Source organism: Phacochoerus africanus, chromosome 1, assembly GCF_016906955.1.
Source record: "Phacochoerus africanus isolate WHEZ1 chromosome 1, ROS_Pafr_v1, whole genome shotgun sequence".
Lineage (NCBI taxonomy): Eukaryota > Metazoa > Chordata > Mammalia > Artiodactyla > Suidae > Phacochoerus > Phacochoerus africanus.
Window position 1 is genome coordinate 7,182,806 of NC_062544.1, and position 14,496 is coordinate 7,197,301.

General features: G+C 46.7%; 1 protein-coding gene across 1 annotated transcript; it reads right to left on the bottom strand.

The window, feature by feature from the left end:
- Positions 1 to 12,952: 12,952 nt before the first annotated feature.
- On the bottom strand, positions 12,953 to 13,933 carry TAS2R1 (taste 2 receptor member 1). Its single transcript, XM_047753556.1, has one exon. The coding sequence runs from the start codon at positions 13,931 to 13,933 to the stop codon at positions 13,034 to 13,036; it is 900 nt and encodes a 299-aa protein (XP_047609512.1). The 3' UTR covers positions 12,953 to 13,033.
- Positions 13,934 to 14,496: the final 563 nt, after the last annotated feature.

A 14,496-nucleotide genomic window follows, 5' to 3' on the forward strand; every position in this document is an offset into this window, starting at 1 on the left:
TGCATACTTCCCATTTTTCTATATATTTATGTATATGAAAGTATACTTACATGTTTTTACATAAAGTCATATATGTTATTTGAATCTATTTTTTGCATGCAATGGTTTATCAATATCTTCGTGCTTCTAAGTGTGGGTCAACATACATATTTTTAATAGATCTAAGAACATCCCATTGTATATGGTTCAACTGGGGTTTTATTGAAACTCTCTCCAGGTCATTTAGGGTTTTCCACATTTTTGTCTTAGTAGCAAGCGATGTCCGGAAAGTTTCCATAGTTTCATTTGGGGCACGTGTTCTTTCTTTCTTTCCTTTTGTCTTTATTATTAAAGTAGACTTGATTTCCAACGTTGTGCCAATTTCTGCTGTACAGCAAAGTGACCCAGTCATGTATAGGACTACACACACACACATATTTTTTTTTTCTCATGTTATCTTCCATCATAGCCTATCCCAAGATGACCATGAGAGATGGGATATAGTTCCCTTTGCAATACACTAGGATCTCACTGCTTATCCATTCTAAATGTTCTTCAGAACTAGAACAAAATATTTTGAAATTTGTTTGGAAACACAGAACACCCCGTAGAGCCACAGCAATATTGAAAAAGATGAGTGGAACTGGAGGAATCAGGCTCCCTGATGTCAGACTATACTACTAATCTACAGTTAGCAAAACGGTACTGGCTGCAAGAGCAGAAATATATAGATCAGTGGAATGGATAGAAAGCTCAGAATTAAATTCAAGCGCCTATGGTCAACTAGTCTGTGACAAAGGAGGCAAGAACATACACTGGAGAAAAGACAGTCTCTTCAATAAGTGGTGCTGGGAAAACTGGACAGCTACGTGTAAAAGAAAGGCATTAGAACACTCTCTAACACCCTACACAAAAAATAAACTCAAAATGGATTAAAGACCTAAACATAAGGCCAGATGCTACAGTCCTCCAGGGAAAACATAGACGGAACACTCTTTGCCATAAATCACAGTAACGTCTTCTTTGATCTACCTCCTAGAATAATGATAATTAAAATAAAAATAGACCAGTGGGACCTAATCGAACTCAAAAGCTTTTGCACGGCAAAGGATAGCATTAAAAACCCCGCTTATTATTGCTTGGTACTAAGTTCTTAGATGTGGACTGGCCAGGTCAAAGCATTCCACTTTTCAAATCTTTGGGTGCATTGGCCAGTGGCTCTCCAAAATCCTGAGCTGATACCAATCCCCCAACACACACACCCCCTGGCACATCTGCCTTTCACCTGCAAGATCAAGCTCTGGGTACCACATCCTTCTCCACTTCTGTCTACCTGCCTGTTAAACTATGCTTCTGCCTAACTCTTCCAGGTTGCATTTTGGTATGAACTTATGTTCTTTTTGGCCTTGGTTGAATCACTTATTTCCTATCTTTGCTGGTTCTGTTGAGCATACTTGTCTTCTTCTCCTCGATGATTTTGAGAGTTCTTGCTATGTTAACAGTAATTCTGTTCTACAGACTGTGATGGTTTCAATAGTCTGATGCTTGTCTTTGAGATTCTTTTTTTCTGTAGAGGTATTTGAAATGTTTATGTCAATAGATCTGCAAAATTTGTGACTAGAAGGTTCTGCTAGAAAGAACTCTCTTGCCCTCAATTCTATCAACATGCAGTTTATCTTTCTGTTGGTAAAGACTTATATTTATTTATTTATTTATTTATTTATTTATTTATTTTTGTCTTTTTTTTTTGCTATTTCTTGGGCTTCTCCTGCAGCATATGGAGGTTCCCAGGCTAGGGGTTGAATTGGAGCTGCAGCCACCGGCCTACCCCAGAGCCACAGCAATGCTGGATCTGAGCCGCGTCTGCAACCTACACCACACCCGCTGGCAACGCCGGATCGTTAACCCACTGAGCAAGGGCAGGGACCAAACCCGCAACCTCATGGTTCCTAGTCAGATTCGTTAACCACTGCGCCACGACGGGAACTCCAGACTTATATTTATATGCGAACCCAGCTGTCTGTCTTGGTCCCATTAGCATTCTTTCTCTTTTTAAAAAATTATCCCAATTTTATTTATTTTTTTCCTTTGGCCACACCCACAGCATATGGAAGTTCCTGGGGCAGGGATCAAACCCAAGCTGCATCTGTGACCTACGCCATAGCTGCGGCAATGCCAGATCTTTAACCCACTGCACTGGGCTGGGGGGCCAGGGGCCGGGGCTCGAACTGGAAATGCCATGGAGACAAGCCAGATTATTACCCCACTGCGCCATGCTAGGAGCTCCCCTTACTAGCCTGCTGATGAGAAAAATAAACAAACAAACAAACAGAAACAAAGTCACACCCTTCCACCAGAGCTCCTGGGTACACTAACATTCCTTGTCACCTGGGCAGAGTCTGCAGAGAGCAGTCAGACTGGGGCTGTTTGCTGGGAGGTCCCCACGGGTTCCCATCAGATAAGGCACTGTCCCTGGACTGGCTGTGCCGTGAGCCCTCCTCAAGGGCCAGGGCTGTCCCCAGCTCTGAGAGTGGCCACACATGCCTTCTCTGGAAGGAGGCGACAGGAAAGAATGCTGCTGGCCACACAGTCTGCCTGCGGGATTTGACCTCTCCCTCCGCACGTCTAAAGAGATGATGGATGATGGCGCAGGAGACACCCTTCAGCTCTCTGCCGAGCTTGTCTGCACCCCCAGTGACCCTGAAGGCAGACGGCAGTTGCTGTGGAAGAGGAGGGTCTCTTTGGACCGTGCGCCCTAAAGCTCGCTCAGAGCATCCGATGCTGATGTCTGAGCCGTAAGAACTGCATTCTCCCGAAGACAAATACCAACAAAAGGACGAGAGGCTCTGCGCCCCCAGAGATGTCTGAGTCCATGCAGAACTTTGCTCTTGCCTCGAGATTTCTGTCCCCACGTCACTGAATTTTGCGCCCAGAGATTGAGGAAGCCTTACAATACTCTCAAAACACAGGCACAGGGCCATACCACTGACACGTCCTCACTTTGGGGCTACAACAGCTGTTTCTCAGAGGCCATAAATAGGGGTTTGGAACAGGAAACAAGGGAGATTGTGCTCAGGGGCAACTTTCCAGGAGAAAGACAAACACGACAGAATTCGACTCTGACGCAAAGGACACAGTTCTGAGTTTTAGCTGGAAGGTGGTAGTCACAGACCCTGGGATCACGTCTCCCTTGCAAAAACGCCCATCTCCGTCTTTATTCGTCCATGTGCCCTTGACAGAGTGAAATCAAGAATGCTGCTAAGACGGCTGTCTCCCCCTGGGGGGAGTCTTTGGCAACATCCGGAGACCTTGTTTGTTGTCACGCCAGGGAGGGGGAGGCAGAGGCTGCCCTGTACCCCCTGGCGCACAGGACAGCCCCACCCCCGAAGGATTACCCAACAGTAGCTTGCCAGCAGTGCTGAGGCTGAGAAACCTGGTCTAGAAGGAAGCGGAAAAGGGCACCGCGCCCCCTTTCAGGTTTCCTCTCCATTTAATCCAAGGAGATGCTGACCGGATACCTGGGGACACCTGAGCGAGGCAGGAAAAGCAGTACCTGAGGAGGCAGGGATTGTGGCTAAATTGATGGAGAGGGAGGTTCTGACAAACCAGCTTCGTAGGGGAGGGGGAGCCTGGCCCCTTGTCATGGGTCTTGCCATCCCCACAGTGTGGCGTGGGGGTCCTGCCCACCATGAAGCCCATCAGTGGGGACTCTGCAGAAATTTCCAGCCAGTCTGCAGGTCAGGACACCGGGAATCTCCTGAGCGTCGGACCACGGGAGCTCAGCCTTGCCCATGGCCCTGAGGCTCCATCACCAGCCCCCCTGCCCACGAATCACTGAGCCCAAAGCAGGGCTCGCAGGTAGCTCTCCACCGCCCTTCTGAGCTCCTTCTCCTGCTCCAGGTGAACTCCGGCCACCTCTGGTGGCTCAGTCCCGGCTGCCCCCCGCCCCGGGAGGGCCCAGCCGCATTCCAGAGTGTCTCCCCTCTCTCTTCCCCCTGACAGCTCCCCCTTAGGTCCTGGTCCTATGAAGCAACAGGTTCCCTGAGCCTGCGACCTCCACTGCCACCTTCCCGCCCACGAGGTTTCCGCTTGCTCTCTCCTTATCGCCCAGGGTCAGTGTCTCTCACCCCAGGCTGAGCTCCGGGCCCTGGGCTCCTCCCGAGGGCCGGCCAGGGTGGCTCCCCGGTCCCTCCTGCAGAGAGGAATTAGGAGACCCACTGCCAGTGAACCTTGTGCTCGATTGGCTGTAGGACAGAAGGTTAAAGACTGATTCAGTCACTGGGAGCTGATTTGGGGTGAACCCCCTGACTCCCAACGGCGAGACTCCAGAACCTTCAAAATAAAAACACTCCGCTGGATGAAACCAGTGTCTGTCCACGGGAACCCCTGAAGGGGGCCGTCCTTGGGGACCGTTGTTGTCCTTGTCCAGGTTCCAGTGTGACCAGGGTTGAGTTCAGTTAGCTCAGCGGGGCAATTCTAGCTGAAAATGTAGACCTTTTTTTTTTCTTTTTTTTTCTTTCCAGGCTTGGGGCCTTGTTACCCTCAAGGTTTCTGGCCGTGCAGATCCCAGCTGCTTCATCGTCCCTTACACCCAGACCTGCTGCAATGGGCTTCTCAGGTACAGCCACGTGCCCCTCCTAGAGAATTCCCACCGGAGGGATCCTCGGTACCCATAGTTCTCTGTCGCTCTGTTTGTTTGCACAGGAAGAGAATAAACGGACCTCTTGTGAAATCACTCTCCAAGATGCTCTCTTCGGGGCTGTACATCACGTTGGAGAGAGCAAAAATGAAATAAAGCAGGACAGGGCAGACAAGCCAGCAAAAACTGAGAAAGGAGGCTCTGGCCCTCAGGGCTAAGCCTTCCAGGCCAAGGTCAAGTGAGACCTGGGTGGTTTCCCTATCAAGTTGGGATCATCCCGCTGGAATGGTGAGCGCCAAAGGTCCAGCTGTCCTCTCAATGGGCCGCAAGTGGGGGGTGGAGAGTTATATTTTCAATTAGGGTTTTTTTTTTTTTTGGTCTGTTTGCTTTTTCTAGGGCTGCTCCCTCGGCATATGGAGGTTCTCAGGCTAGGGGGCGAATCAGAGCTGGAGCCACCGGCCTACGCCACAGCCATAGCAACGCAGGATCTGAGCTGCGTCTGTGGCCTACACCACAGCTCACTGAGCAACCCACTGAGCAAAGCCAGGAATCGAACCCGCAACCTCATAGTTCCAAGTCGGATTCGTTAACCACTGAGCTACCATGGGAACTCCTCAATTAGATTTTTTACTTATTGCAAATGATGCAATAATGTCAAGCAAATAGTGAAGAAAATCATCCAGAATTCACATTCTAATAAATCAGCCACTGAGATCTGTCCATTCAAATACTATGAATAAAAATATTTTGTTTTTAGCTTATGATCATCATGGCAAATGTATACATTTATAAATCCTGTTTCCTTTATTATGATAGTATTATCTTTCTTTTTCGACTGTGCCCATGGCACGAGAGAGACAGAGAACTATGGGTACCGAGGATCCCTCCGGTGGGAATTCTCTAGGAGGGGCACGTGGCTGTACCTGAGAAGCCCATTGCAGCAGGTCTGGGTGTAAGGGACGATGAAGCAGCTGGGATCTGCACGGCCAGAAACCTTGAGGGTAACAAGGCCCCAAGCCTGGAAAGAAAAAAAAAGAAAAAAAAAAGGTCTACATTTTCAGCTAGAATTGCCCCGCTGAGCTAACTGAACTCAACCCTGGTCACACTGGAACCTGGACAAGGACAACAACGGTCCCCAAGGACGGCCCCCTTCAGGGGTTCCCGTGGACAGACACTGGTTTCATCCAGCGGAGTGTTTTTATTTTGAAGGTTCTGGAGTCTCGCCGTTGGGAGTCAGGGGGTTCACCCTGAATCAGCTCCCAGTGACTGAATCAGTCTTTAACCTTCTGTCCTACAGCCAATCGAGCATGAGGTTCATGCGCTCCCTGAGGGGTGAGAATGTCTATTCCCTGACAATTTGCCCCAAGTATCCTCTGCCCATTCAAAAAAGAAAATCTACTTTTTAGGTTTATTTGGGGTTGATCCTTGAGATAACTTTTGAAGATGACGTCCGAGGATTGATTTTGTTTTCTTTTTCTCTATTCTAAGCCACCGCTGCACATTCTTTAGGTTCCATGGCCTGGAAAAGCCTGCGAGAAGGAGGAGCTTGTCTTTGAATGGTAATTATCTATTTATATTCTAAAAGTACCTGGGTTCATCCTGCTTCTCTGTTCCCTGGAACACAGGCTGATTCTCACGGGGACAGGTCATGTAGGATTTAGCGGTGAGTGAATTCGCGGTGGAAGAATACCTTCTCACCTGCTTTGCCTACAACCTGTGCCCACAGCATCACGCTAATAGTGCACCCAGCTCCTGCTTCTTTCCTTTTCTGCTAGAATTGTTTATTGTGGCTATGGATATATGACAGAATTTACTATCTTAAGTATAAAAGGCAGTGGCATTAACTACATTCACAGTGTTACAAAACCATCACCGCTAAGAAAGTTACAATCATCCCAAACAGAAATTCTGTACCGCTTAATCAGTCTCTCCTTCCTCCCTCCAGCCCCGTCCCCTTTTCCACTTTCTGTCTCTGAATGTGCCTTCTCAAAGTACCTCATATAAGTGGAATCGTACAGGGTTTGTTCTTTTGCGTCTGTCTTCTATCACTTATGTGTTTTTAAGGTTGATGTATATATTACAGCATATAACAGAATTGCCTTCCTTTGCATGTCTGAATATTATCCCACTTCATGGTCCCTTTTTTTGGGTTTCTGAGCCAGGAGTCAAATCCGAGCTGCAGTTGTGACCTATGCCACAGCTGTGGCAATGCCAGATCCTTAATGCACTGTGCCAATTTGGGGATTAAACCTGAGTCCCAGTGCTCCAGAGACTCGGCCAATCCCGTCGCACCACAGCGGGAATTCCTCTTTCCCTTTTTAAAAATGCATTCATCTGTTGACACTTGGGTTGTTTCCACTTTTTGGCAAAACGGTGAATAACGCTCCTGTGAGTAGTGACGCACAGGTGTCTGTTCGAATCTCCGTTTTAAATTCTCTTGGGCATATACCCAGGTGTGGAACTGCTGGGTCACAGGGAGATTCTACGTTTATTTATTAATTTTTTTTTTTTGAGGAACCACCAAGACGTTTTGCACCGTGGCTTCCCCATTTTCCTTTCCCACAAGGTAAAACTGTTTGTATTCCTAAAGAGCTGCTATGAGATTTCATCTGTCTCCCCCCTTTCCATTGGATTTAGCCACTTGCTTCTGGGAGGGGATACAACAGAAGCTTTTGAAATATAGTGTCATGCCCCAGGCTTCCTCCTTTCCCTTCTGCCTCAAGAATCAGGACTCAGAACAGCAACCTTACAAATTTACAGCCCTCGTGCAAGGTGCAGGAGAGGAACTCATGACTGCGAGGACTGAAATGTTGACGCCACTTAAAACCGCAGCAAAGCGGCCTGACCCACCCATTTTACCTCCTTGCCCTCTTGCACGTCTCTGTTTTTATTTCCTTTCTTTGTCAGATGCCTCTATACAGGATATGACCTTTGTCTGGAATCAGCACTCCTCCACACTGTTGGGGTGAAGTGTATGAAACTGTCATTCCCGCAAGTCAAAAGTGGTCCCACGTCAACAGTTTCATATGACTTAAAAACAAAGAACAACATCAGTAGCAGCCGGGCATGGATTCCACCGGCCCATCAACGTATCTCTTTCAGCCTGGAATTATCTGCGTGCCCATTTCAAAGATGGGGAAAGCTGAGGCTCAGGCTCATCAAACCACCAGCTCCAGATTCCAAATTGGGCTTGAATCATGACCCTCTGCTGGTCATCAAGTTTCTTCCCAGTGCCCCCACCTCCTCTCCCACGGTGCCGCTAGAGGTCACCTGTGACAGTACTGATTTCAGTCCCTTTGCTTGGGAGTTGCCTTCATTCGTGCTTACAGCCACACACATGGAACTTTGTTAAGCATGTGGTCTCTATCATTATTATCCCCATTTTCCAGACCAGGAAACAGAGGCTCATTCCTGCTCTTACCATATTGCACAGAAGTGACTTAAAGACCCAAATAAGCAGGTACAATTCTAGCAAGAACTAAGGAGACCAGGTTTCTGGCTTTGGAAGACAGTGGTTTGTCTTGCGTGTGAACTAACTTCCCATCTGTATACACAAATTACACAAACCCGCTTAGCCTCTCAATCTAAAACCTTACTCTCAAGGTTTCCTCTCTCCTCATGTAGAGTCTGTTCTCCACATGCATCCCAGCCAGGGCCGGGAAGGACATCCTGCCTCCACGGTCAAAAGCAGAAGGTCTCATTTTAAGAATTTCAAGTATTGCAGCAGACACAACAGTGGTTCCTATGCTGGAGGACATTTATCGTCAAACGGAACTTTTTAACTTTATCTGGTCAATGCATTCTGGAAGCCAACTCTCTGGGTTTCCAGGGAAGTCAAGTTTATCAATTTGCAATCACGAACATGACAACTGCTGTCCAAATGAGTGAGTTTGTGACCAGAGGGTTTTTCGTAATACAGTATTTTATTATTTTTTTTTTCTCTAGTCTTTTTCCCACCTGTTTATCTTCAGAAGAATCTGAAGTTTCCCCACCTGTTCTGGAATCTAGGTCATTCAGAGCATGCTCACTGAGAGTGGAGCCCAGTCTAGCCCTGGGGGCTTACATACTCCTACTTTCAAATTCTACCTGGTTATAGATCAGTGTGTGTTTACATTGTATTACTTGTACAAAACCACAGGAAGACGTTTCATTAATAGAAACAAAAGACTTCACGAAGAACATGCAGGTCAACCTCAGAAATAGAAATAGAATCATTGTCTTTTTTTTTTTTTTTTAAATGGCTGCACCAGTGTCACACGGAAGTTCCCGGGCCAGGGATTGAATCCTAGCCACAGGTGTGACCTACTCTACACTTGTGGCAATGCCAGATCCTTTAACCCACCTCACTGGGCTTGAACCTGCACCTCCACAGCAACCCTATTCTTAACCCACCGCATCCCAGCGGGAACTCTCATAATGTCTTTTTTTTTTTTTTTCCCAGGAATGTTGAGGTTGAAATAAAATGAATCCTCAGTCATCATTTTAAAAACAGACATGTTTTTAGATATTGAAATAGAGTCTTTATTCAAAATTATGTGATATCGATGATTGGAGAAACATTTAAAACAAGAAACAAACAGTACACCCAAAAGAAAAAAGGACACTCATGTTTCATTGCTTGGTATATGTTTTAAATTATAGGGTAAAATCACAAACCTGAATGATTAAGGAGATCCAGATGTCACAGATATGAAGCCAAGAGTTTATACCACATCTTAGAAACAATCCTCATTGCATCCTGCAGAAGTATGGAGAGATGCATGGGATGACCTAATGTAAGAAGAAGAGAGAAAGACGCTCGCTTCTACATAGGAAGGCAGTGAAACAAAGCCCGTGAGCTGTCCGCATGTTGTGGACTCTCCCCCAAAGCTTAACATTTTCAGCTCATTTCGGCTCACTGCCCAGTCCCTACCCTCTTTCCCCGGCATAAACTTTCAGATGACTGCCTACCATGATGAGGTAGCAAAAGAATAATTCTTTTTTTTTTTTGTCTTTTTGCTATTTCTTGGGCCACTCCCACGGCATGTGGAGGTTCCCAGGCTAGGGGTCCAATTGGAGCTGTAGCCACCGGCCTACGCCAGAGCCACAGCAACGCGGGATCCGAGCCGCATCTGCAACCTACACCACAGCTCACGGCAACGCCAGATCATTAACCCACTGAGCAAGCGCAGGGACCAAACCCGCAACCTCATGGTTCCTAGTCAGATTCGTTAACCACTGCGCCACGACGGGAACTCCAGAATAATTCTTTTCAAAAGAATATACCACTCGCACTGTTTGCATCCATATAATCTCCAACCTGATTCCAAACTCATTCCCTAGCAAGACCCTCTTAAAAACAGGTGGGTCTCCCTGCGCTGCTGTCATTTGGCGTTTTCTCCAATACGGGCACCATCTGTCTACAGCTTCTGTTATCCCACCGATGGCCAAAGTCGATTTGGATGATCGGACTGGTTTCTTTCCTCCTTGGATATTTCTGCCTATCTGTCTCTCCTCTCACTTAAAGAAATGGATGTAGGTCTACCGGCCTCAAAGTTATAGCAACCAGGTTTCCCAAGCCTAAAATTAGAATAGTGATAATCTAATAGGAATGACTGCACTTGAGTCTGCAATGGGGCATGCTATTTAAGTCATCTGAATAACTAGAATGGGCAGTCCTTAGCCTAAAGAAGATGAGTAGACATTAATTTCAGTGACTTCCTACCTCTTACAGGTCCAGATTATTCTAACTTGAAGCAGTAACTGCATTTGAATGAGAGACTGAGAATTTAAAAGTCATACTTTATTTGTGAATTTTACAATTGTTGCATTTATTTCCTAATATTCATATTGTTCCAGCATTTATATTTTGAGAGATCTGTGTTCAGAGAAGCACACAGGGGAGTTCCTGTTGTGGCTCAGCAGGTTTAGAACCTGACCTAGTGTCCTTAAGGATGTGGACTCAATCCCTGGTCCAGTTCAGTGGGTTAAGGATCCGGTATTGCTGCAAGCTGCTGCATAGGTCTCGGATGCAGCTTGGATCCCATGCGGCTGTGGCATAGCCAGGCAACTATAGCTCCAATTCGACCCCTGGGCCGGGAACTTCCATATGCCACGGGCGTGGCCATAAATTAAAATAAATAAATAAAATAAAAAAGAGAGAGAAGCACACAGATTGAGCCATCCTGGTGGCAGTCACCATCTCAGGTCACAGAAATGGTGGAGAATCCCGAGAGCTTGGTCAATCTCAGATTGGAGCGTGGGCTGCAACGTGGTGACACTCCTCCTCTGGTTTGGGGGTGTTCCGCAAACCTCTCTCTGAAATGGAATTGGATGCTACTGCTGGCCCCCTTTTCAGTAAGATCCTGCCTGCCTTGTTGCCCATCCCCTTTGCTGCCAACTGAGCAGGACGTGGAGGGAGGGTGGACCACACCTCATCCTGCAGCCAGCAGGCCTCTGGCCTGACCCATGGGCATGTGATCCTATAGTGAGGCTCCTGGGGCAACGGTATCCAGCCCTGTCACAAAAAAATGCAGAGGCGGGGGGGAGGATGATGCCTTAGAGCACTGTAGAGGCTAAGCCCCTGCTAAATGAACAGGACAACACTTTGTCAAGGCTAGAGAGTCCACATGAGGGCAGCTCCAGAGGAACAAAAGGCTGAGTCCATTTCACTTTGGTGATGGAGCAAATCGTGTCTCACGCAATATTCATCAATGTGATGCCTAGGCAACATCTTGGGAAGGAACAGGTCTCTAGGAAAGTATACTGTGAAAGGGTTTCTAGAAGAGTTTGCTTCAGCATGCATTATCTTTTCTGTAATTCTTGGTAACTTTTGAGTATCCAAACAATCACACTATCACCTTCATCTCATTAACCAGCATTAGCAAAGCAGGAGTTGCATGAAATTGAATGAGAATTTGGCATCTGAGTAAACACACACACACACACACACGAAAACTATATATTTACGAGTTTTCCCCTGAATATCTGAAATAGCTCTGACTCTCCCTCTCTCCACTTACAAGTCTATATACCGTGATTGAAAGACAGGGCATCTGAACTTGAGATGTACAGAAAATAAAAGTGCTGTCCCCTCCCAAAGTAGGAGCAATCACCGCCTCCGGGACACAACTGCTCTTCCCAGAGCTGGCCACCTGAGTGCACAATTAGCTAGAAGTCTTCCCACCTACTGGGACACGGGAAAACAGAATAGCAGGATAATGAAGCAGATTATTTTTGCTCCTTCCTCTGTGGGAAGAGGGAGTAGGCTCAGAGCTTTCCCACACCCAAGAAGCTGAATGCTACTTTCTTGGCTCTTCCCAAGCAGAGACCTCCGTTTAATACAACCAGGCCTGCCGGTCTTGGGTTGTAAACCTATATGGGGACCCACATTACTGGTGATTGGCAAACCCAAACCTAAACACATTTTCTATCATCACACATGAACTACAGGCTATAGCCAAAACGAGGAAGCGCTTTTGTTCCCTGGAAGCAAGAGGGTTCTGAAGTTGGTTTAGAAATATAGATATACTTCTTAACATCCCACATCATCAGCCAAATGGAAAATGCATTTGTGATTTCAAGCAGATGGAGACACCCCCAGCCCACCCACCAACTAATGTTGCTTCGTTGGGAAGACATGCAACATGCTAGGAGTTCCACACTGCCACCATCCTTTGAGAGGGTCCCAAAGCTGAGCCCACACATTCCGAATGAAATAGCTTTGCAAGCTATTGTCTGTTCAGTGTGTCCAATGAGGGAGAATGGATTCCTCTTCCTCTTCCACCTGTCTGCCTTACTATCAGTTGATGGGACACGTCACCATGGCATCTAGGATCCTGGCAGTGTGGAGCAGGTGAATCTGCTTATAAGGGCAGAAAAGACCTGCCTGTCTTCAGCTTCCTCTCTGATCTGATGAGGAAAAATGGATTTATGTCTGTGACTCTAACAATCAGAGCAGAAATAATATCCAGGTAGACAAGACATGAGCAGTCAGCCCTTTAGGGCAGGAGAAATCATCTAAGAATGGGGTACCTACGACATTGGTGCACCCTTCTTACATCACGAGTTTGAACGTGCTTTTCTTTTTCTTTAGACTTTTTAAGATTTTGAGATCATTGTAGATTCACATGCAGTTGTAAGAAATCATGAAGGAAGATCCCTGTTCGGCTTATCCAGTCTTCCCCAATTAGGTATCATCTTGCAAGATGAGACTGCAAGGTCTCAGCGAGGATGCCGACATGGATGTGATCCACCAACACGTGGTGTTTATTTGAAAGTCAATGTAACCCTTTGAAAAAGGAGCAAATCCATAAACAATCTCAGGTTGGACAAACAGTCTTTCGACGATGTTCGGTGTGCTGATGAACGGACGTCTTTGTTGGGCCGGGGTGTGCTAACGCACTGCCCATTCTTTGCAGAGACCAAAGTTCTGGATCACTGACAGCACTTCCTGTGCAGGAGCAACTTCTTCCCAATCTGCTTCAGTTTAGGATTTCCTAAAATTAAGTTAACAGAGTGTCCAGTGTGGTAGGAACTAACCACCAAGAGGCAGAAGAAATATTTGAGGCTTGTAAGTTTGAAAATTTGAAAAAAGAACAAAACTGCTGCCGTGTAGTGGCAGATGTAGAGACCCAGGAAGGCCAGGATGGAGAGAAGGGCGCTGACGTGCACACGGGTGCAAGGGCCCCTGGGGCCCATCACTGTGTTTCTCATCTGCTGCGTGTGTCTCCCCAGGGAATATATTAAGAGCAGAACAGAAATAAGGAAGATAAGCAATGGCAAGCCAAGCTCAATGGAAAGAAAGGCCAACTTTAAAGGAGGCATTACTTTGAAGGGATTTGTTGCATTTGGGGACAGAAGGGCCAGGAGGTCTTCTTTGGAAAATATCCATTTATGTTTGCTCTGGAAAACAGATATGCTAAATGCATATACCAGGGAACCCAGAATCAGCCAAGGGACCAACCTGGATATCCTTGTCTTCAACCATGAGAAGATTGGGTGAGGGATGGTGGCAATCTTGGCACAGTAGAAAACACTCAGCCATGTGGCAAACCAAAGTCCCGATTCATTGACAAATAGGAAAATTGCAGGCCTCTCAGCAAGTTGGAGGAATCCGATCAAGGAAAGAACAGCCAGGATAGCGCAAAAAAGGACAAACTGAAGACCAATCCTGGAAATCGCCAGGCAGGAGATAAGGAGAGCCAGCGGGTTCAGCTTTCTCCGCTGGATCAGGTCAATGCCGTTCACAACCACAATGGTACCATTGACTAAAAGCCCGATGAGCAACTGTATCACTGCCAACAGAAGGTAGCCAGTGTGGTGAGACTCCGGCATTTCGAGGAGAAAAAAATTCAGATCTGTGGATACTTTGGATTATTCAAGTTTTCTATGATTCTTCAACTAGATTAGAACCCTCTGGGGGACATAACTCAAACAGTAAGGGCAGTGGGGTGGGAAGATGGCAGACATTTGCTTATATCTCGATGTAATTCCAGGACAGTCAAATAAGAAAGAGATACTCTGGCAAGAATTTGCATTTTCCAGGTCTGCGTAGCTTTCAGCTTCATCATAAGCAAATGGTGGAATCAGACACCTTCAGGGCTGGGAGAAGGGCTCCTCTACTAAATCAATGGAAATGCCTCAGCCCTTCATCTCTACTGTGAAGGTTTAATAATGCCCATGGGTGTGATTCTACTTGACGAGGCGTACTTTGCAGAAAACTCCCCCACCCCCAGCTGTTTGTTTGTTTGTTACTTCTTTCTTTTTGGTCACATGCTCAACATGCAGCAGTTCCTGGGCCAGGGATCAAATCCGAGCCACAGCAGTGACGATGCTGGATCCTGTAACCACTAGGCCACCAGGGAACTCCTTATTTATTATTATTTTTGGGGGACAGG

Excerpts from the sequence above, each read along its gene's own strand:
- TAS2R1 (XM_047753556.1), bottom strand. The coding sequence starts at position 13,933 with ATGCCGGAGTCTCACCACACTGGCTACCTTCTGTTGGCAGTGATACAG.